The 23,185-nt window shown below is 39.0% G+C and overlaps 1 protein-coding gene across 22 annotated transcripts in view; it reads right to left on the bottom strand.

The window, feature by feature from the left end:
• SGIP1 (SH3GL interacting endocytic adaptor 1) overlaps window positions 1–23,185 on the bottom strand; it is a 215,576-nt gene that overhangs the window by 90,935 nt on the left and 101,456 nt on the right. For 11 of the 22 annotated variants that reach the window (XM_082356843.1, XM_082356832.1, XM_082356849.1 and 8 more), the window contains 6 exons: window positions 22,327–22,390; window positions 17,328–17,352; window positions 14,280–14,351; window positions 9,864–9,920; window positions 6,216–6,270; window positions 5,337–5,512 (listed from right to left, as the gene is read on the bottom strand). In XM_082356843.1, the coding sequence (XP_082212969.1) occupies window positions 5,337–5,512; window positions 6,216–6,270; window positions 9,864–9,920; window positions 14,280–14,351; window positions 17,328–17,352; window positions 22,327–22,390 (449 nt within the window). Of the gene's footprint in view, window positions 1–5,336; window positions 5,513–6,215; window positions 6,271–9,863; window positions 9,921–14,279; window positions 14,404–16,217; window positions 16,302–17,327; window positions 17,353–22,326; window positions 22,393–23,185 lie in introns of those variants that run through there. The other 11 variants (XM_082356844.1, XM_082356842.1, XM_082356853.1 and 8 more) reach the window with 4 other exon arrangements.

Below are 23,185 nucleotides of genomic sequence, written 5' to 3' on the forward strand. Positions count from 1 at the left end.
AGATACATTATAATCCAGGATATGACAAGACAGAATGCTTTTAGGGCAGGGGACTAGAAATGGGGGAGCAAAGCCATGACTCTCAATAAAGGGTCAAGAGTTAGATTAAAAAATACGTATATACAAATACAGATAAATACATATATACATACATACATACCTACATACATACTAGTGTGATGGTTAATTTTATGTGTCAACTTGATTGGCTATCAGGTACCCAGATTAAACATTATTTCTGAGTGTGTTGTGAGGGTGTTTCCACATAAGATTAGCGTTTGAACTGGTGACCCTCCCCTATGTGGGTCAGCATTATCTAATCTATTGAGGGTCTGAATAGAAAAGAGGTGGAAGAAGGAGGAATTCACTCCCCTTTTCTGCCTCATTGTTTGTGCTGGGACACACCTTGTCATCTTCTGCCCTCAGACTGGAATTTGCACCATCAAGTCTTCTGGCTCTCAGGCTTGAGGCTCAGATTGAATTATTCCACCAGGTTTCCTGGGTCTCTAGTTTGTGGACAGCATGTTGTGGGACTTCTCAGCCTCCATAATCACGTGAAGCCAATTTCTTATAATAAATCTATCATCTATCATCTCTCTCTCTCTCTCTCATCTATCTATACACATACATACATATATCCTGTTAGTTCTGTTTCTCTGGAGAACCCTGAACAATACAACCAGTAATAAAGAAACAAACAACTGCAAGGTACTATGTACGCATCAGGTACTGTTACTAGGATATTCTGTGTGCTTTCTTCATTCACTCATTTATTGAATAACTATCTGTATGCCCAATGCGTGCCATTTACTGTGCTAAGCACAGGGAACAAAAAATCAAAGAAGATTTGATCCTGCCAGAGACCAGCCATAATCTACAGAAAAATTCCATAAGGACCATTATTATCCTCACTTTACAGAAAAGGAAATAGAAGCTCAGAAGAATTATGGGGCTTATCTAAGGTTACACAGGTAGAACATGGCAGACCTGGGTATTATTATGTGGCTACCTCCTATTAACCCAAGATTCTAGAAGAAATTATTTATACAAATGGCCAGAAAGCACTTGGAAAAGAATGTGGTAACAAGAGGTGCCAAAATGTGCCATGCAGATTTGTCTTCAGAAGGGTTTCTCCCACAGCTATTAGGAGTGCTGTTGGCAGACAGCCTTCAACTGTCAACACTTCTGGATCTGACTCAGCTGCAGAGAGCCACATTGGCGAAGGTCGTGCCCCTTCTTAGCCTGCCCATATTGGAGCACTAGCAGTATAAAGGTTATCGATCTCAGCTAAACCCAGGACAACCCGGAAGGGTCATTCTAGCTCACAAGTTCCCCATGTGATTAGCTTACGCTGTTGTTGGATGTGCAAAACAGCTTAACTTCTCCCTCTCCCCAACCTACCCCACAGGTATTGAGCCCAACATCCTGCACACTAAACTTGGAGTTGGAGTCAGCATGCTGCACGGAAAACCTGTTGAGAAAAGGAGGGACTCTGTCCTTTTTTCATCCTCCAAAGAGCACAACTATACCATGAACAAAAGTTACACAGAGACAGCATTTGGGTTTAATAAATTTCTTTCAACAATGAAACAGCCTTCCTCAAAAAGCAGTGAACTTTGTAAGACAGAAGGAGCACTATTACTGTTGGAGGCGTCTCTATCAACCAAATAAGTTGGTATTTTATTTAAATTTGTTTCTTTTCATCCTTCTGCTGGTTAGCACATAGCATAACATAACTGGTATTTAGAAATTAGTGATTAGAATTCTCTAAAAGGAAACTTCCTAGTTTCAATAGGTTCTGGGAATAATTTTAAGATAGATGGGGGGAAATCCCATTTTCCAATCACTCCCCAAATTTATCTGAGATTATTTAAGATATAGTGGCACAGAAACTGTGTCAATATCTACCAATATCCATTCACTCCTTTATCTTTTAGTAACAGAACCCTGAATTTTAGCTGGTTATATGTGTATCCAGCCAAAGACTACATTTCCCAGACTCCCTTCCAGCTAATATGGCCATATGACTAAATTATGGCCAATGGGATCTGGGGGGCAGTGATGGGTACAACTTCTGAATTAAACACTTAAAAGAAACCACTTGCCTTTTATTTTCTCTTTCCTCCATCCCAAGGCTGGAACATGGAGGTGTTTCATGGTGGTAAGGCACCAAGCATCCTTGAAAAGGTAGAGCAATAATACAGAAAGTTCCTGGGTTCTTGAATGACCCCTGGAGCAAGACTCTATTACCCATCTGGACTGCCTACCAGCTTTGACTCTTTTGTGGGATAGAAATAAACCTTCCATTCTTTTAAAGCCATGACTATTTTGGTTTCTGTTAAAGCAGCTCTACCAATACTCTAACTCATACAGATCCCAAATCAACAACTAAAACCTGGGTGATTTTCCTTCTTTACCATATCAGCATGATATCTTACTAGGAGACCACAGCATGATAAGAATAGAAATTAACATATTTTGCCTGTGAGTTGACCTCTGCATCCTCCTGTCTTCTTTTTTGGTGATTGGCCTTGTCCTGGCCCATACTATACTTGATTTCTATATAAAAATCAAGGGCCCAGGTGAGATCTGGACTGGAATTATGTTTATTTGTCTGTAGAGTAGGATTTTTGCCAGCAGTTAAAACCCTGATTTTCTATGTTGCTGAAGCTTTGTTTTGGGGAGGAGTAATTTTCAGATAGGTTTGTTTATACTGTATATACACATAGACATATATGACACATTCATCCATCCATTCATTCATTTCATTCATTTATCGAATCATTTGACCATGATGTGTATACAGGAAAGCTACCCAAATAAAATGAAAATCAATTCATGATAAGAGATATCAAATGGGTTACAATTCATTAATACATATTCACAGATAGATGAAAAGAACAAGTGAAACACAACTTTATCTTAAAATTCTTCAAAAGAAATAGAAATCAGAAATTCAACATAAGACATTGTTATGAGTAGCTTACCATTTGGAATTTTCTTTATTTCTAGTAGTGTAACAATTGATGCTTTTGTAGCATAAGAACCATAGCCTAAATGAAATATTCTGATATATCATTAACTGGTGTAGGTCCTATTTCTCTTTTTGTACCTGAATTAAGTGTAGATGTGTGAACGCGTGATTGCTTGGCTGGAAACATCTAAAGCTGTACAAAGCATTCCTCATTTTTATCATGGCACTAACTGGATTTCAGAAGGTTATTTCTATTTATCCAGTTCTGGAGATAAAGTTCTACCTATGTCATCTGTGAAATATACCTATATTTGGTTATGGGTTATCTAGAAGAGGGTATGGATTCTAAAGCCAAGAATATGTTTTCAGTCCAATCTCTCTTTACACTTATGTTTATCCAGAAACGTGCTTACCTTTCCCTAAAGCAGCAATCACAGCTCATTTTCTTACAGTAAATGTCAAAAATCACAACTCTTTGGGAATCATAGTAATGAGACAGCCAGGTTCCCACATTAGAGGGAACCAGCTGGGAGTGTGGAGGCAGTAGTGGGGGGGGATCCCTTGGTTTGTGGGGCTGCAGGTCTGCAGGAATTGCCTAACCCTGGGATTACTTCTCTGGGTGTCTCCATCTAGTTTTAACATTGTTTCCCTAACATCTTTTTGTCAGTCTCAGCCACATCATGTCAATATATCACTTTAAAAACTGGTGTTGGGAAGAGCTCAGAGTGACAACCACTCTCCTTGCTGTACCCTCATTATCTGGTTGGAGGAATGATTTGGGCAGGCATATTCGTTTTGATAGAAGGGACTTTTCCTTTCCAAGATTCAACTAGCTTTCAGCAAATATATCCCACGTGTCTGGGATCGTTCTAATAAGTTTTCTTTCAAAGAAATGTGTTCACTGAATCCCATGAACTTGCCTTCTTACACTTATCCTGGTAGCTTTCAAATGACCACTAAGTTTATTACACTCTATAGAGAAGTGGATATAAACTGGTTTCAGGCATTGAAATAAACTTTTACAATTGATAAAAAATGATTTAGTAAGTAAAAAACGACTTGGAAGATGTTAACTGAAAAGTGAAAGTGTGTACAGTTAAAATGCCCCAATTACTAGAAATCACCTGTATTGTAGACCAACATGTGAATTTAAAATCTGTACCCTCCATGGCAGAAGGGAAAGAAAACTAATACATGTTATGCCTCCCTTTTCAAGAAAACATCTTAAGATGGCAAGTGGGTATATGATTAAAAATTACCTGAAATATCATTTGCTGTGGTTGACTACTATTAGAAATCATGTTAGTTGACTCTAACCGTAGTGGTAAAGGCCATTATAAGCACTAAGCACTAAGCACTAAAGAAGGCATCTTTATAGACTTTATTCCTCCCAGGCAGGCAAACATTTATTCCCAAAGGATGGGTGATTACAACTCCTTTAGGAAGGTTAGTCGAGATATTCCAGAAGCATCTCAAAAATGGTTCAGCATTTCTTAACTACCTCGTTCATGGGAAATGCTGCAGGGAGAGCACATTTCTCTAAAGAAGATGCCAAGAAGCCAAGAACATATTAGCTCCTAGTATGAGGGCCTTCATCTGCTCTTCACAGCTATTTTTAGAAAACAATTGCAGCATTTATCAAGTACTACAGAGAAAACACTGTAAATGTTGGAACTCAGAATGGAGCAATTAGAGAAATTTAGTAGATGAGAATTGGAGAAGGAAGTACAACTTGTAGAGAAATACGAATTTGATTAATATAAATAAGGCATACCTGTATCTGAGGTGCCTAAATGATGAGATTATTTAAGACAATTTGATAATAAAATATAATGAAGCTTATGAGTTTTAATATCTTTTTAGACTATGATCTATGATGTTAGATTAATATTTCTTTTTGAAGCATTAGCAATGAAAAGGGTTTTTATTTTCCTAAAAAAAAGCAATTTTCTTGGTTTTCTTTCCATGAGTTTTTATGTGTTATATCATAAAAGACGACATTAAGATGTGTTTTTAAAACTCGCTGTTAGTAAATTTGTAAACTTCATATTGTTTTTAATTGTTTCAGGAGTAAGGCTGGATAATCTTTATGTTATTTTTTCCTTCTTTGAAAAATGCTTGCAGGAAAACGTCAAAAAGAAATGTGATCCCGTGCATTTTTACCATTTTGAAAAGCACAGAAACTGCAATATAAAATGAGCATAACTTTCCATGGCTAGAACGAGCTGTTTCAGGTTTATAGACTTCATAAAATGGTGACCATATGCAGCCTTCAGTTTAAGTTTCTGATCTACTTAACGTGTATGGGCAGAGCACAGATCTCTGTCCAACCTCACCAAAGCTTGAAATAAAAACCACTCACCACTGGTGATGGGGAAAGTGCAATGTTGCCTATTGATGCCTTCAGTTCATCTACAGTTGCAGCGTTCTTAAGGATGTCTTTAGCTTGCAATGGCTTAATCTTGATATTAAACTTCTTGTGTGATTCTTCTTCCTCTTCCGATTCGCTTGAAGAATAAAAGTGCTTTCCTTTGGTAGGTAAAACACAGTTAAAGATACGTAACTCTTCTTTTCTACTGGGAGGCAATGATGAGTAGAAGACATGAGTGATTGCACATTGAGGCAGCAGAAGTATCCTTAGATGGTAGAAAATCAAAGCAAAACAAACAAAAATCAAAGGGTAAAGCAGGAAAGAGTTACAATTTATTCACCTTTCCTTGGAGCAGGATTAAGGATGGTGAATTTCAAGGAGCAATGGTTACATAGTTGGCCATTTGTGTCACACTCAGCACACACAGTGACAGCCCCACGGGAACTTCCTCTTACTGTGGAGACAGGAAGGCCACTCTACAGACGATTTGTGATGACTTTAACTGCTTCGGAGTGTGACCTGCTCTGACCAGAGACGGTTTGCAGGCAAAGCACAAATCAGAGCTATTTTCCAGCCACCATTAGTGGCGTTGTCATATCAGATTTCAGCAGACAACCCAGTACCCACAATTTGTACAACTGTTTTTCAGCACAATTTTTCTCTTTCTCCTCTCTCTCTCTTTTCTATGAATAGAGCAAGGCAAAATGTCTGCTTGTTAGTGATCAGACTGTTCTCTGTGCTGTTTATTCATCTCTAATACGAGGGACAACAGGACTTGAGAAACTTAGGTTTCGGCACCTTTTCAATACAAAATTTATCACCCTGCTGAGAGCAAATGAAAATGAAAATGAAAATATAAAGAAAGGATATAGCCGGGTTCCTCAGGTCTGATGCTGTAGCCTTCTTCATCCAGCTCAGGCGAGTTCTATAAAATACAAGTGCACATTAAGCAATTACTATCCTGACAATGATAAAGGAATTATTCATTTTCCTTCAAGAGTCTTCCAGTTAAGGATATAGACTTGTCTCTTGTTTTGGAGGTGAGTGCTGGGCCCTATATGTTTAGATATTTACTCACGGATATTTGGAGAGTCTTCCTATTGGGAAAATAAACTAGGAATCAACTGTCAATGAAAGAAAACATTCAAACAGAATTTATCATGCATTTCCTGTAAGCCAAAGGCTATGCTGAGCAACATGGCAGGGATACAAAATGCAAATTATCTTTCGTCTGTATTTTGGTGAGCAAAAGTTCAAAAAAATGCGAAACACGAAACATCAGTGATAGGAGTTTGAAAGGAGAGGAAATTTGTGAGGTTTGGGAGAATTAGGGAGTCTGTGTGTGCCTTTCGGGCCAGATGGAGAGGAGAGGGGAGTCAGTGGTGAGGAAGAGACTGTACCGAGACACCAAGGCAGGAATGGACAGTATGATTCCCGTGGGGAAAGGGAGAGGCAAGGGTGACAATGACAGGACTGGAAAGGAAGCTGTATGGTGGGAGACCACGGCTGGGGGCTGGGGGGCAACATGCTGGGGGAAGAGTCTGGACTTGATATGGCTACTGCAGCTTCTCAATTAAGGTAGGACACGCTGCAAGCAGAATCTTAAGGTGTCGGAAATATGCTTCAGGATATATTGGGGACAGAAGAAACTGGAGAAAGGAAAACTAATTCAAGATGCTTGCGTCAATTCAGGTGAGATGTGCTAAGTAAACGACCAAGTTGTTGGTGGTGGGAAGGGATGAATCAAGGACATTTGGAAGGACAAATTGTTAGTTCTTAGTAACAGACCGGTCATAGGAGAAAAAGAAGATGGAAGGTTCAAGAAGACTCCAAGATTGCTATCCTCAAATCCGGGAGTACTCCTGGCTGAACTCATTCTAACAGAAGGCAAGTAACATTTTTAGGAAAAAGACAGGAAAGATAAAAGATAGTTTGCATGACTGAGATTAGAGTTATCATATTTTAGTTCCTATTATATGATAAGTACTGTGACCCACGCTTTATTTTACTGACCCTTCATAACAATCATATGCAGAAAGAATTATCCCATTCACCAAGGAGGAAACTAAGAGGAATTAGATGCCATTTCTCAAGGAAACACACCCAGCAAATGGTAGACCTGGGCCTTGATCCCAGGTATTTTGAGGCTCAACTCTATGCCTGAGAGAGGAAAAGGGTACAGAGTTCAAGGGCAGCCTCTTGAAGTTGAGGTCATAGGCCTGGAGGTAAAGAAGACAGAGCTGGAGAGAGAGATTTTGGAGTCACTGAAGCAAAAGACATACCATGACCATGGAGAGAGAAGAGGGCCTGAACGCCATGGAAAAGCTGCCATTTATTGGGCATTTATTTTCTCCCTCTGTCCTTTCAGTACTCAAAGCTACTTTTAAAATGCAAGTGTATTAAGGTTACTTTCCTGCTAAAAACCTGTCCCTGGCTTCTCACTGCACTTAGAATAATAGTCAGCACCACTGTGTAGCCCACAAGGCCCTGCCTGATTCTCACAAGGCCTTCTTCCCATTATTAATGTTTATGATTTGATTGCTGCAAGCTCTTTCCCACTTCAGGGTCCTCATAAATGTCCTTCTCCCTGCCTGGAAGTCTCCTCCCTCAAATGTGCAGTCAGTTAAACCCTACTTAAACTTTAGGGCTTTGCCTGAAGGCCACATCCTTCCCTAGGCCTTCCTTGCCAAAAACACGATGATATAATCTATTAAGAATAAAACCTTTATTATTACTTAGAGAAAGTGGAGTCTAGTGTATAATTACAAACACAATTCCTGTGACCCAAGTATTTTTTAGGACTAAGCAAATTCGAGGGAAATTCTGCTTCATTTAAACACTTACATGTTGACAGGGACAGCACTAGGGTTTAGAGTTTAGATGGGGTAGCAGAAGTACTTGATGAGTAATTTCGTATTTTAATTATCATGCTTCTTGTTTGCTTAGAGTATCCCATTCCTGTGTATTAAAGAATTCTACAAAACATAACAAAAATCTTTCTGGGTGAAAAAGTGTTAATTTTGAGAAAAGAAATCATCCTTCCTTAATATCTTTAGTAACTTCCCTTATAACATTATTTGTGAACAATCTGGGTGTAGGATAACATAAGGGCTATCATAGATCTAGGGAATTAAACTGCTAAAAATATCAAAAGATCTCAATCCTGGGAAACAAATATAAGAGAGGACCAGGTAATGAGGTTGACAGAATGACATGTTTTGGACTGCACGGGTGGCGTGAAGAATTTACCCTTTCTGAGCTTCAGTTTTCTTTTCTCTAAAATGCAGATAATGTAGTATTTACCTTCTAAGGTGGTAAGAATTCAGTAGCATATAATATTATAAATGGTGGTAGTTACTATAAAAATGAAATTCTTCTTATTAACAAATGTGCAAAAGCATTAACATCAAGCTTAATTCTTATGAAAGGGGAGGCTGGGCCAGACGGTCACCTAAGGTATAAGTACAAAGGCATTTTGTAGGGATTGTGAATTTGGGCACTTACTATGCAATAGAAATGATTTTGGATGTGAATATGGTCTACACGTTTTCTATGATTAGAAATCTAAGAGCCATTGTGTCCATTCTGTTGTGGTTGGTGAAGTGTGTGGTGATGAGGTTAATTGCTTTCTGGGGGAATTATGAGGAGAGTTTACGTCTCAGCTGGGATTCACCTTCGCTCCTTGAGAAGCAACAAGTGATTGTCATTTGACCTGCGAAAAATCTGTACCACGAGGCTATAATAATTATCATGAGCTATGGTATGAAGGTTTGTATTCCCCCCAAACTTATATGTTGAAATCCAAGCCCCAAGGTGATGGTATTAGGAGGTGGGGCCTTTGGAGGTGATTAGGTCACGAGGCAGGAGTCCTCATGGTTGGGGTTAGTGACCTTATAAAAAAAAGACCCCAGTGAGGTTACAGCTAGAAGGTGCCTCCTATGAACTAGAAAGTGGACACTCAACCAGACACCAAATCTGCTGCTACCATGATCTTGGACTTCCAGGTTCCAGAACGGTTAGAAATAAATGTCTGCTGTTTACAAGCCATTCAATTCTTAGTATTTTTGTTGGAGCCACCTGAATGGACTAGGACATTATGAAATCAAGGCCCAATACTCAAAGCTGCTTAGAAATATAACCAGGACTGAAACATCTGGAGTTAATATTTTTAAAAGCATTTTTTGAACACATATTACAGGCTAGGCAGGCTACTGAAATATTCTGTAGATAATTAGCTCAATGAATCCTCGCAACAGTGCTATAAAATAACTACTGACTTCACTTTTGCTGGCCAGCAAATAACCAAAGCCACACATAGGTGATATATGGAGGGGCCAGGTCTTGAACCCAGGTCTAGTAGACTCTAGTGCTCTTAACGGCTATACCATGCTAACTGTGCCGGCACTTCCTAATGAGATGTTTCACTTATTTCTGTGTCCTATTTTAAATACAAGAATGCCTCGACTCGTTTTCACATTCTGAAATATTTATAAAGACAAACAATCTTCTGATACTCACGTATCTTTCCCAATCAATTTCCGCATAAAATCCATTTGGTGCCCCATTGCTTTTCTTCTGTAATAAATTTGAAAATACATTTAGAAGAGAAACAATTGAACGAAAAAAAAAAAAAAGGAACAAAGAACACTTCGCTCTTATCTGTATTTAGCAAGAGCTATCAGAATCCAACACTAGAAAGACAAATTCGAGCAGCCTATTAAGCAGCAACGTTGGTGTAACTGAATGGTAAATTGAGCTGCTGTGACACTGCATAAAAGAACTTACACACCTATTTCACAAAAGACTGTAGGATACCTGAGCATAGAGATATTAACAACTAGCTGTTCAAATTTTATTCAATTACTGAAGAGTCAGCAGCACCTACGTTATAATTTAATCCTCTATACCTTAGGGGATATACCCAGATGTATATACATATTTAAATGGAAACATTTTGACTTCTACATTACTCTCATATACAATTAGTTCCAACAGATCCAAAGAGGATTCATCCAAGTCATTAACTCGTCTTCTTTTAACTTTACTGACACTGACTCAACTTTTTCCTAACCACCCCCTTGACAGAATATAAAGGAAATCAGCTCCAAATTAGTTAACTCAGCCTTTAAGTATTAAAAATAGTGCTGATATTCTTTTCAAGGGGCTTTTCTTACCAAATTATTAATATAGAGTTTGAGGATTAAGAGTGGCTTTCTATCATCCATGCATCCTAAGCCTCCATGAGCACACATCATTACAGGTGACTGGGTATCAGCCTTGTTCTCTCAGAATTGTCTTAAAGTTCTGTTTTGGCCCCTAGTACAACCATGACATATATGGCCACAAGAACTTGAGCAAGGATGTGGCATCATCCAAATTGAAATTCCTGGGATTCTCTACTTCTTGTGAGCAAAGGACAAAAACACAAATGAGGTTGGTAATGGACAGTCCATTCAACAACATTCCTGTAGTTAGCACGTGGGGAAACAGTGTGTCACAGAGCACTCACAGATCTCACAATAACACGCATCAGATGCTGACATGACACACGAGGCTTGAGGACAGGACACGTAATTTTGCAGTCACAAATGAAGGCCAGTTGAAATAAAATGTGAACAGCTGACACTTAATTTGACAAATAGGTAGGAGAAGAAAGCTTTGCATCTATGCCTATAGGATCACTAGAAAACCAAATCAGAGGTAACCTAGTAACCATCATCACTGAGTAATACTTACTGCACGTTGACTGGGCACTCTACTACTAACAGTAGTTTAGTAAGGGTGAAGTGCCTAGGGAATAATGTGTTCATTATCTTCCTCTCTCTTCCTATACACTAATACTGCACTGGAATTTACAAATGCACCAACTCTGCCCCACCTCCACCAACCAGCGCCCCAGAATACAGGGCTGGTACCCCTCTTCGTGTGTGTCTTGCTCCTGACAAAGATTATGTACTTTGTCAGACTACATCATTTTAACCTTCTCACAGAATTGCCTTCATTGAATTAGTGCTTCAATGACATTCTTTCTTCTTTGAACAAAGGTTGCTTTAAAAACCTGCCACATCAACTCTGCACCTGTATAAGCTATGAAGCTGCTTTTGAGGACATGGTCCATTAAATAATGTGCCGTCTAATAATAAAAAAAAAAAACTCTCTCATAGTGAATGGGCATGGTTCCTATTTTCTTTTTGTCATATTTGCTTTCTTTTAAAATTTCTACTTTACCAATCTGTTTGCATATGTCTTCTTTGCAAAATTCTCCAAATCCTTCTTAGATAGCATGTATAATAAATTCAAAATACAAATGTAATGTATAATAATGAGAAATCAAATAAACTAAGCTGATCCCAAAGAACTAAACTGATGAATTTTGTGATCAGTATAGTACTATTAAGAGACCTTTTCGTTATCAAACAATTCTTCAATACAAAGAATTGTTATCTAAAAACTAAAGAGATTAGATAAACTACTGAGTTCAAAAATTTCAAAGCTCTACCGTTGTTTGCTTCCATGATAAACTCATCTCCATAATCAAAGTCTTTCAAAACCAAGATAGTTGATATGTTCAGCTAAACAAAAACAAAATAAATATATGTGTGTGTATGTTTCTTTCCTGACAACATATATCTGACATTATGACTAAAAAATTTCCTCGATTTTTTGAATTTTCTAGATCTGGGCTGAGTGAAAATTTCCCAGTTTCCATGGAAACCAATGAAAGATTGAGATAAAGACAAAGCAAAGCCTATAAAAAGAAATTTTCCTTTAAAATAGGAATATTTTAAACATAAGTACTAAACACAAACAACAAATCATAAAAATACATTCTTTGGGGGCAGACATTCAAAACATATGCAAACATACACACACACACACACACACACACACACACACACACACATACACACACAGAGCTTCATTAGAGAAATTGGCAATTTGGCCTCATTCATACTAGTGAATTCTTACAAATATATTTGGTTTTGCAAGTGGATATTATCAAGTTAAAGCTAATCCAGAACCTGGCTGAAATTCTTCTGGTCAAACTCCAAGGAAGAAACAATTCTCCTGGTTTAACCATTTAAGCAGCTCATAGTGGTAATATGGAGGTAATGGCTCTATTGATTTTCAGTTGGAAAACAGTGAAAAAGCAAGGAAGTATGTAAGTTAAGTGAGGAAATATTATTTAAAAATTAGGCTTACTATTTAAAGCAATGTTGGCTATTCATCAACATATAAAAAGTGATTTTTCTCTTGGAGTATAATTATTTATTCTTTTAATTCTTTTCTGTATTTTCTAAAATTCCACAATTAGCATAAATAACTTCTACAACTTGAATATATGACTGTTATTTGAAGATAATTGAGGCATACAGCAATGTTGATCATGTTTTAATAGGTGTTTTACTTTGGTCAGGTTTATTATCTGCTCTCAGATAATATCATGGTTTAAATCAATAAGCATAGTAACAATTGTGTTCAATTACACATTCATCAAAGTTCTTAATTTCTATCGTGAATGCTCTTCTTTTCCAAGGTCAGATCATGGCCACATAGCTTTCCTTGGCGAGAAGTATTAAAGGCGCATGATACACCGCCTAAATATAATCTTTTTGCCATTGAGACAGACTTGACTCACTTTGTATAGAACGGCACTATCCAACAGAACTGTCTGTGAAGAAGTAAATGTTCTGTATGTGTGCTGTCCAATATGGTAGCCACTAGCCACAAGTAGCTGTGGAGTACTTGAAATGTGACAAGTGTGACTGAGGAACTGAATTTTATTTTATTTTTTTAATTAAAAAATTATTTATTTATTTACTTAAAGTATAGTTGATTTACAATGTTTCAGGTGCATAGCAAAGTGATTCAGTTATATATATATATATACATGTATATATATTCTTTTTCAGATTGTCCTCCATTATAGGCTATTACAAGACAATGAATATAGTTCCCTGTGCTCTACAGTAGGCCCTTGTTGTTTATCTATTTTTATATATAGTAGTGTGTATCTTTTAATCCCAAATTCCCAGTTTATCCCCCCCTTTCCTTTGGTAACCATAACTTTGTTTTCTATGTCTGTGAGTCTATTTCTGTTTTGTAAATACATTTGTTCATTTTCATTTGTTCATTTGTTCATTTGTTCAAATATTTGTTCATTTGTATCATTATTTTTTTTTTAGATTCCACATATAATTGATATCATATTATATGATATTTGTCTTTCTCTGTCTGGCTTACTTCACTTAGTACGATAATCTCTAGGTCCATCCATGTTGCTGCAAAGTGCATTATTTCATTCTTTTTTATAGTTGAGTAATATTCCATGGTGGAATATTCCATGGTGGAATTCCAAGATGTGGTGTATATATGCACCACATCTTTATCCATTCAGCTGTCGATGGACATTTAGTGAGGACTGAATTTTAAACAGCCACATGTGGCCACCGTGTTGGACAACACAGCTATAGTTGTTGCATAGTCTGGGACACGATCAGCATCCCAAGTCCATTGTCAAGTACATTAGATCCCACAGGCCAAGGTCCTGCCAAATTGCTGACGTTACTGAGATAGTGCTTATCCTAATAAACAACTACTCAATTAATATGACGTTGTTTATATTACAGCCAAGGCTTTCTTTTAGATAGCATGTTCTTTTTAAAATTTGAATCCCTGTCCTTTGTCTAAAACACAGGAATCACACGTCTCTTATGCCTGATCACTTTTTAAAAGTATATTCCGATGTCAACATATAGAGTCTATTTGGTTGATTTAAAAATTGGCCCTGGGTATTCAGGAAGTAATTGGGAAACATTATCTAAGAAAGAGCCTTCTTAAATGCTACTGTTGTTTTTTCAAATTTCAAATTGGGATTTTACTCACTGTTTCTACAACCCCTTGGATATCTTAAACTAAAATCTGTTTCCTTACCGAAACTTTTTTTCCTCCTTCACGTGCGCACTCTGCTTTGTTATTGTAGGGTGGTTCATGTGGGCTGGGCTGCTGGAATTGATTGTTTTCATGTAGAAAAAAGTTGTTAAAGGATCTGTTTGTTCTTCAAGACACATATAAAGAATCACATGGAGTCAGCAAGCATACCATAGAAGAAATAATGTCTAGGCCAAATTGTAGGGCCTACCAATCTTGGCAGGGTTCTTGAAGCAAAGAGTGGACTTTGGGGCCCATAATGAGGCTCTATTCAGCAGGCCGGTGTGGCTAGGCCAGGAGAAGAAGGGAAGGAGGAAGAGGCATCCCAGGCACGAGGGATGATGTGGATCTAGTCCTCACTCAGCCAGCACTTAATTTACAGGTAGAGAACAGACACCGGGACACATCAAAGAGACTGAATAAAAATGGTTGTATTTCTAATGGACGTCTGAAAAGGCTAGCTCCATCATATATTCCCCTGGATCAAAGCCTTCCTGGGAGACATCGATACACACAGCACACACAGTTGACAGCTCCAAATCCGGACCCTTTCTTGCACACGTGTTCAGGATGAGCAGAGATCTCCTCACAGCAACGGCCGTGACCCCCAGTGCCCCCAGTCTAGGTGTGGATGGAAATCTGAACTGCTTAGGAAAAACTTAGAGTGTATCCTGCACAAAACAGAGTTTGTCTCTGGGTTAGACTGCATCATCATCACACACAGTTGCCTGAAGCTCCAGACATCGAGACAGACAGCTCGGCCGAGGGTGGGCATTTTCAGCCAGTGGGGAGCAAGGCAAGTCCACCTTGATACATGCAGCCTCGCCACAGAGCCTCTGTAGATAAAAACTCAAAAGCAGTGTCACCAGAGATGGGCTCCACTGGATTTTTGAGAAACTGAATTTAAATAGTTAAATCTATCGTGTGGCCCCTGCATCGACAAAGTCGTTTATAAGCATGAAATGGGTACACCACAACCTGTATTTTGTAGAACCACATTAGTGAAACCATAAATGTCAACTTCAGATATTCAAAAAGCAATAATTTGAAAGCGAACTCAGCCACATAAACGTGGACTGGCTCCACAGACATGAGGTCTTAAAGAAATCAGTCTGAGTTTGAAAGAAAATCAGGTTGAGATTTCCAGGGACTGAATGCGAACAGAAACCTGGACCCCTCTAGCACTGGTCTCATAAGACGTTCTCAAAATTTGGTGACCGTAGTATGTGGAAAAAACTTGAGGCACATTTCCAAATAGTAAAATTAGCAGCTGGCCCATAATTTCCAGTTACCTAGGAAGCTGTACACCCTGTTTCTGAGAACCTGCATTTATTTCGAATGCAGCCTGTTTTCCAAACAGGTCTGTGTTATTTCCTGAGAAATCGAAATTGAATAATTCCTCCTTCCTAAAATCATGACCATTCATGGCATTTCCAATTAAGGAACAAAGAAGGCACATCTGCTGATAAATAACTTGATGTGACTGAGAATGGTGACAGTGAAGGAGGATCGGGGAACTCAGGGATGAAGCCCTGACTCAGGGTGGGCAAGTCCGCAGAATCATGGCTGGGCTTATTGACTCAGCACATACTCAGAGGTGCCTGCTACACGCCCACCAAGACTGTGCCAAGCACTGGGGTGCATGTTCTGCTCGAGATTTAAACTCGTGGTCCCTAGAAGACCAGAGAACTCTGAGATAGCAGTGGGGCCTTGGGAGACGATGAACAGCAGGGTGGGAGGAGCTTTAGAGAAAGGAAAAAGGACAAGACTGAGGGTGCCACAGGGAGAGAAGCAAGAAACAGCAAACCAGCCTGGAAGCAGCAGGGAGGGAAAGCAGAGACTATCTCACAGAGCCTTGCAAGGGTCAGAATGAAGGGGACAAGAGAACTCAGGGAGGGGACCAAGACAGAAGCAAAGAGAAGACACAGAAGCGGAGAGTACCTGAGACAGAGTTAACGAGAGGGCTCTGAGCCAGAAGCAAGAGGTGAGGAGAAGCTGAGTCTTCTGGGTCTTTTTTTTCCCCTGCTGAATAGAGCCTTGATTATAGTGTTACCCAATGTCTGATAAATTTCAGTCTACTTTCTTAACATTTCATGGCGAGAACTACATGAATGCAAAAGGCACCCCAAGCTAAGAACCTTGAGTCAAATATGGGAGAAAAACTCCTACCATAGCTGCAATTAACACCCCAATTTAGGTCTAATATTATAAAGGGTGATTTTTCAAGAAAATATTTTTAACTATCTGGTTTATTTTTGTTCCCACCTCAGCCCAATGAGCCTAATGCGAGTCCCTTTTTTTTTTTTTTCCTTCAGTAACAGCTGTTCTTTTGAACCTTCTGAATAGGCATCTGATTTAGATTTGAAGGAAGTCATTTTAGAAGCTGGTGCAAACTCGCATAAGCACAACTCAGATAAATCCAAGCCCATGCACCACAGATTTCTTTAAAAAGCAAGAAATCTGGTGACCGGCAAGGAATCAGAGTTACGGTTGAATCTAAACCCAGTGGACACGTTTTTCTCCTCCAGGCTGTAAATTCAGGCATAAATGGTTTCAAGACCATTCCCTACTTATGAATTTAACATAGAAAATGTATCTGCAGCTTAACTGCGAAAGAGGAAGAGCTTCTTTCAATCTTATTGGATCTCAGATCCATTATGACTCTGTGGCCTCTGCTGGAGAAAAACCTTCTCATATAAGGAGCTCTTATATCATGAAATTGCAAACGAAATAACAGTTGATGGTAGCAGCCCCTGCAGGAACTGTCTGGCTTCTGACCCACCACATTGATGACTGGTTTGCTTGCCTACTCTGGGGCAGGGTTTTTGGTGAATGCAATAAACAAGTTTAACTTGACCAAGACTGCATTTATGTCCCATGCAATGACTACAAAATTTACAACAAAAAAAGTTGTAATTGAAAAGTCATTTAAGCTAATTTTTTTTCCCTTGCAGAAAAAGAAAGAAAAAAGAAGAAATGGGGCTTCAAGAAATTTAAGCTAGCATAGGTTTGGAGTGCAAACCTACTAAAAATGGTCATTTAAATACTTACAATTCCATCTCTATCTGGTGAACCTCTGTAACAAAAAGAAATTGGTAGCTATTAGGAAAATGAATCATTCTTGCTACATAGTCTCAAGTATGACAATAATAATCATTAACCATCTTTCTCCCCCCTCTCACGAGTTCCAACCCCAGTAAACCTGGCTAATGAAAGCCAAATCAAAACAGATTGGTTGAGTGATATTTGAGTGTGGGGTGTGTGTGTGTATGTGTGCGTGGGAGGGAGAGTCTCATTAAAAACTGAAATCCAAAAGGCACAAGTTGCTGGTGCAGTGTCTTGAGAGGAGAATTCATTAAGAGCTGTCCCACTCAGCAGCCTTCTATTTAAAACTACCACCAGGAATGCAAACCCATTTGTTCTCTCTCATCTTCTCCCCATAAGTGGTCTTGAATTTCCCCTTATAAGAAGGAACTGCTTATACTTATAAGAAGAATTTATAAAACTACAAAGTAGTTTTCAACTTACTTTGAGAATCTATATTTTCTTCCATATTTCTAGAGTTACTGCTCCCTTGATTACAGGAGAACAGGAAATGGAGGGCAATTTTGCTAAATGGCTTGCTTTGATGACTAAAGTCCAGGGTATTTAATCCATGGTGAAGCTAGGCTGCAGTGCTTAAGAATAAGGGCTTTAGAGTAGGATGAATCCAGGTGTCCAGACTCCACCACTTATTAGCTCTCTGACCTTGAACATATTGCTTATTACTTAGTTCTCTAAGCCAGCTTAAATATGATAAGGTATATAAAGAACTTATAATGGTTCCCGACACATACTAAGTATTCAAAAATGTTTGTTTGTTTGTTACAGGTTTTTTCCTCCTCTTCCATGATGTCTCTACCCTAGGAACACAAAGCTGTTCACTTGCAGCCATGTTAGACTTTATAGCAATAGAGGAAGGGTATTATTATTGTTACTTTGGAAAACTGAGCTGGAGGAATCAGAGAAAGAGAGAAGAAAAAGGGTAGTCACTTTATAACTTCTTATATTAATTCATTCTGTAAGGAGCTAGAAAAATATTATTCTATTAACATGGAGACCAGAATTATGCTTAGATGGGGACCTGCATTGTTTGGAAGAAAACCTTAGTAAGTGTTTGGGTGGACTGTGAAATCTTGAAGAGTTTGGTGTGGTTGGAACTGTTCCTTAGGAGGTGGGACCAAGTGACAAAATTGTTTATTGCTTCATAGGGTGGGACAGAGGAGAGAGAGAGAAATGCAGAGTTGGTGGGACATCTTCTTGGCTTCAAGATGTGATTTCCCCTTCTCCACCAACACCCCCTTCAAAATTAGCAGAATATTCTACTCGGATTACAAAGCACTTGATGGGAGAGCGTCATTTTCCATAATCATTTCCGTGTCCATGTGGATGCAGGGATGAATCAGTGATAGAGGGGCTAGAAGCAGAGAGGACCCTGATATTGCAAGACCATGGGAGTTGACAGAAATCTTAGGATCTTTGGACATTCGCTGGCTATGGGAAAAAGTTGGTTCAAAGAAATTTCATCTAAGATAGAAAGATAGGAAGAGTCTTAGCCAATAAAAGTTATATATAATTCATTGAACAACTATTGACTGCTTATAATAGGCCAGGCACTAGGCTAGGGTCAGGAGATAAAATAATGAAGAAGACATGCTCATGATAGAGAGAATGAGACAGGCAAGTAAATCCAGTGGGTTATTATGGCCACAGTAAACCCAGGTGGTAGGAAAGTACAGAGGAAAGGTACCAACCCACACTCATCAAAGTCAATTTTCCCTAGATTTGTACACTGCAAAAAATGAGCATTTCTTACTAGGATCTCAGCCTCTGCTAAAGGAACTGATAGAGAGGAGATTGCATCAAATTTTGCGTAGGACACATCCAGAGGCACTGATCCTCGTGGGGTTGTCTTTCGGGGCAGGTGATAGATGTGGAGAAGACAAGGCTCTGGAGATAGTCCTGGCTGTGGTGTTGCCCACTATTGGTCCAGGTAGAAGGGCATAGCTACAGGGGATCTTAAATGGGAGGCCACTTGGTCTCATGCATATTACAGCTATAGGGATGGCACTTCAAAAATCTTAATCAGAATAATTGTAATTCTACATAGCAGCGTTGGTGTCTATTCTGATCCTTTGTCTTATCCACTGATGGAAATGGGGCTGCTGCTTCCCCGTATGACAGCAGTAAGCACGGTGGTATAGAGCACCAGCTATAGTGCCCGACTGCCCAGGTTCAATCAACTTAGATTTCCTAGTTGCATAACCTTGGACCAGTACTTCACTCCTTTGTGTCTCAGTTTCCTCATCTATGTAACAGCCGTGATAACAGCATATAGCTCATAGGGCTGTTAAAGGATTCAATAAGTTAATATAAATGAAGAGCCCGGAATAGTACCTAGAACATAGTAAATACTCATTAAATGTTATCTAGAATAAAGTTATTATATAAGCTGACCTAGGATGGGGAGTAGAGAGAGAGATTTTAGCAGCCTCAGACAATGGGGTATGTATCCTCGGTTTATTTCCTAACCCCCTCTTATTAAGTTTTATACATTTTTACATAATTTTTTTTTCTTTTTAACAGCAGACCCATTATATTTACTGATTCTGTTTTAAAACTGATCATCTACCAGGGACCCTTTGCCTCTATTTTAAAAAGTGACAGTCACCTCTTGCCACTGCTGCCTTTTCTCTTTTACCCTCCTATTGGTCTTGAATATAATTTTGCCCATCTATTCTTTTTTTTTTCTGGGTAATCAAAGAATAGGCACTTGACTCTGGACTAGAATACTGGCTCCATGTCTTATTTTTCTGGGTAGCCTTCAGCAAGTTACTTAATTCCTTTTGGCACTGATTTCTCATCTCCAAAATTGAGATATTATTTCTAACCTTACTGAATTACTATGAGGATTAAAAAGGATATCAGTACATACAAAATACCCTGCACAGGACCTGCCACTTAGCACAGGCTCTCTCCTTTCCTCTTTCTATCAGCCATTGTAACGATGATCAAATCAGGAAGCTCTGGTTCTAACTCCACTCTATCTAAGGACACTCAATCAGCTGAAGTTGGAACTGGCAGCTACCATAGCAGGTTACTTGGCAACCCTCACGGAGTTGCAACAGCCCTGAAAACAGTTTGTATCAATAATGTTTCAGTGATCGCAGACTAACATAAGCATTACCTAAATCTGAAGGGATAGCACATTGCCAGAACATTTCTCCAGCCTTCTGCAAGAACGATATATGACCCAATTAGAGAGCAGGGGCTCATGAAAAGCAAAGGCTTACACTAAATGTCTTGTCCTTTGACCATCACTGCTGGCAGAAACAGTTTATAGCTAATTTGCTATCACCTAAGTAAACTGGGGCACTCAGATGATAAGAAGTAAAGGACAGATGCTTGGGATTTTACAAGCAAATGTCTTGTTAGAGTACTTCAGAGAGATATTGGGCATCTACACAAAGCCATGAAGAGTATCTTCCTCATTTTCATGTTTTTAGAAGTGGTGATGGAAGAGTGGTACTTTGGCCACCGCAAATGAGCTCAGCCTGCCCTGGGGAGGTTGTTTGACCTCTTTTTCCTTTTGAGGGAGCTTTTTTCCTTTTTAATTTTCTTCACACACCAGAGATTATGTGTAGTCAGTTACAGAAACCGTCTCAAAGAAAATGGATTTGTTTTCTGCTAATGATGTTCTCCTGAGATGTGTCTAATAGTGTCCCCCACAACGCACGGCACATTGCAGGTGGCAAAAGATTCTGTTGACAGACGGACTGCTACAGTGTCTGGTCTTTTATGGAAATTCGATTCCATCTGGTGCAAACTGAGGCCCATTAGAGGAAAGTGTATTCTAAGTCCGTGGAGCTATTGGCAATGCTGGAACCAGAGCCCAGGTCTTCCGACTCTGGTGAACGAACCACCTCCTATTCTGGTTAATGTTTCAAAGTTGGCAATTTCTTAAGAAATAATGAAAATTATATAATGCTGAGAAAAATTTTTTCTAATTTAATCATTTAGAAAAATTGGCAAGACTAGAATAAATGCAGCTTCCATGAAATAATTATTTACCAAAAGAAAAAACACAAAGAAAAGGTAAGAAGAGGGGACTTAACATTAGATATCTGGACAAAAAATAGCTTTTTACCCCCCAATCCTTTACAGTCTCTGGTTTAAAAGCCTTCAAGGCTTCAAGGTCGCCCACTGCCTAAGGAAGGAAGCCCAGACACCTCAGCCTGGCTGGTACTTAAAGCCCTTCCTATCTGGCCCTGATCTCCTTTCCAGCCTTGCCTCCCACTATTACATTTACGTGCAGCCGACAAGTAGACAGACTGCTCTGTTTAGCTTGTCCTGAATACCTACTTGGCTTTTCCACAACTCTGCTTTGGCTGTTGTTCCCTTTGCATGAAACGCATGTCCTCATCTTCTTGAGGCCAAAATCAAGGCTCCTCCCTCTTTGAAGCTTCACTGATCATCTATTCAAATATGAGCTTTCCCACCCTCCAATTCCCCGGAAATTCCATTTCTAATCGCTCCTAAGGAACTTACCACGTATTAATTTGTATTCGTGATAATAGGAGTAGTGGCTGCTGCCATTCACTGAGCGTTTACTAAGTACGTGTTACCACGGTTGCCGTATCAAATGTTAGCTCTTTTAGTTATATGAAAGATACTTCAATTTGCGTGATAGATATTCTATTCCATGAATTATAAATTCACAGAGGACAAGGCCACAGGGCAATTCTCCGCACCTTGTGATAAAATTTATGCACAACAAAAATGTACAGAATGAAAAGCTAAAGGTACGAGATCAACATAACCTTTTTTCTTTTCACCTGTGCCTAAACAACTATTGATTTTTGCATTTTCTAACTTTCTTTCAGGGATTCTTGCCAAATAAGGGGTTTAATAGGTTCATTATTCTGCTCTACAGCAGACCACACCAGATCTGCGTTTCCACACGGTCACAGCCAGCGGATGCTGAGCAGTGGGGCTCTCCTTAAGTACATACGTAGAATCAGTGTCCTTTTCTTTCTTCCGTATTCCAAAGGCCTTCCTTGTACGTTTTTTCAATCCTGTGGGAAAACAACAAAAGGTCAAAAAATCTATTTTCTATTTGAATGTTCCTAGCAACATTCAAGTGAACATATTTTTAAAGTTGCAATATATTAGTTAAATTTGAATGTTCAAAGAGCAATGAAAGTTTCTTCATGTGTATGCATGTGTGTGTGTGTGCATGTGCATAGGATGCATTATTGTTTTTCAACAGATGTTTATCAAGGACATGGCACTGTACGTTCTTAGCACTATGAGCAATGTAAGAATATTAAAAAAAATGGAAAGGAGATCAGGACAAGGTACAGAAAAGCTGGCAAGCTTTTCTTAGACTATTGTTAGTCATCGCCCAAATTGGCGCTGTGCCAAGAAACCCCATCACAGACTTAGAAGAACAGTAATTTCCAGGTTAGACAGATTCTTGAGACTGGGATAGTTCCAAGACAGAGATTATGTAAACCATACGAGAAAGCCACATTGGCCTGACACATCTTTGTATCCCATATTCCCAGTTCATCTTTTTCCACTTCCTCAGTTCGGTGGCTATACTGGATTCTCTCAACATCCCCAATATCTGTACTCCTGTATCTCTTTTCTCCTTATGTGGTCCTTGCCACTGGCTGAAATGCTTTTCCTGTTTTGTTGATATTTACAACTTCCATATGTGCCTTCAAGGCCCAGTCAAATGCCCCCTCCTCTGTAAGGGCCTCTCAATCTTAGTGCCGTCAGAAACTGACTATCCTGTGCTCCCCCAAATGTTGCTGTTATATGTATTACAATATATCAAAGCATTCCACTTATTAGTTCCTATGTCA

Source organism: Balaenoptera borealis, assembly GCF_965194805.1.
Source record: "Balaenoptera borealis genome assembly, chromosome: 1".
NCBI classification, from domain to species: Eukaryota; Metazoa; Chordata; class Mammalia; order Artiodactyla; family Balaenopteridae; genus Balaenoptera; species Balaenoptera borealis.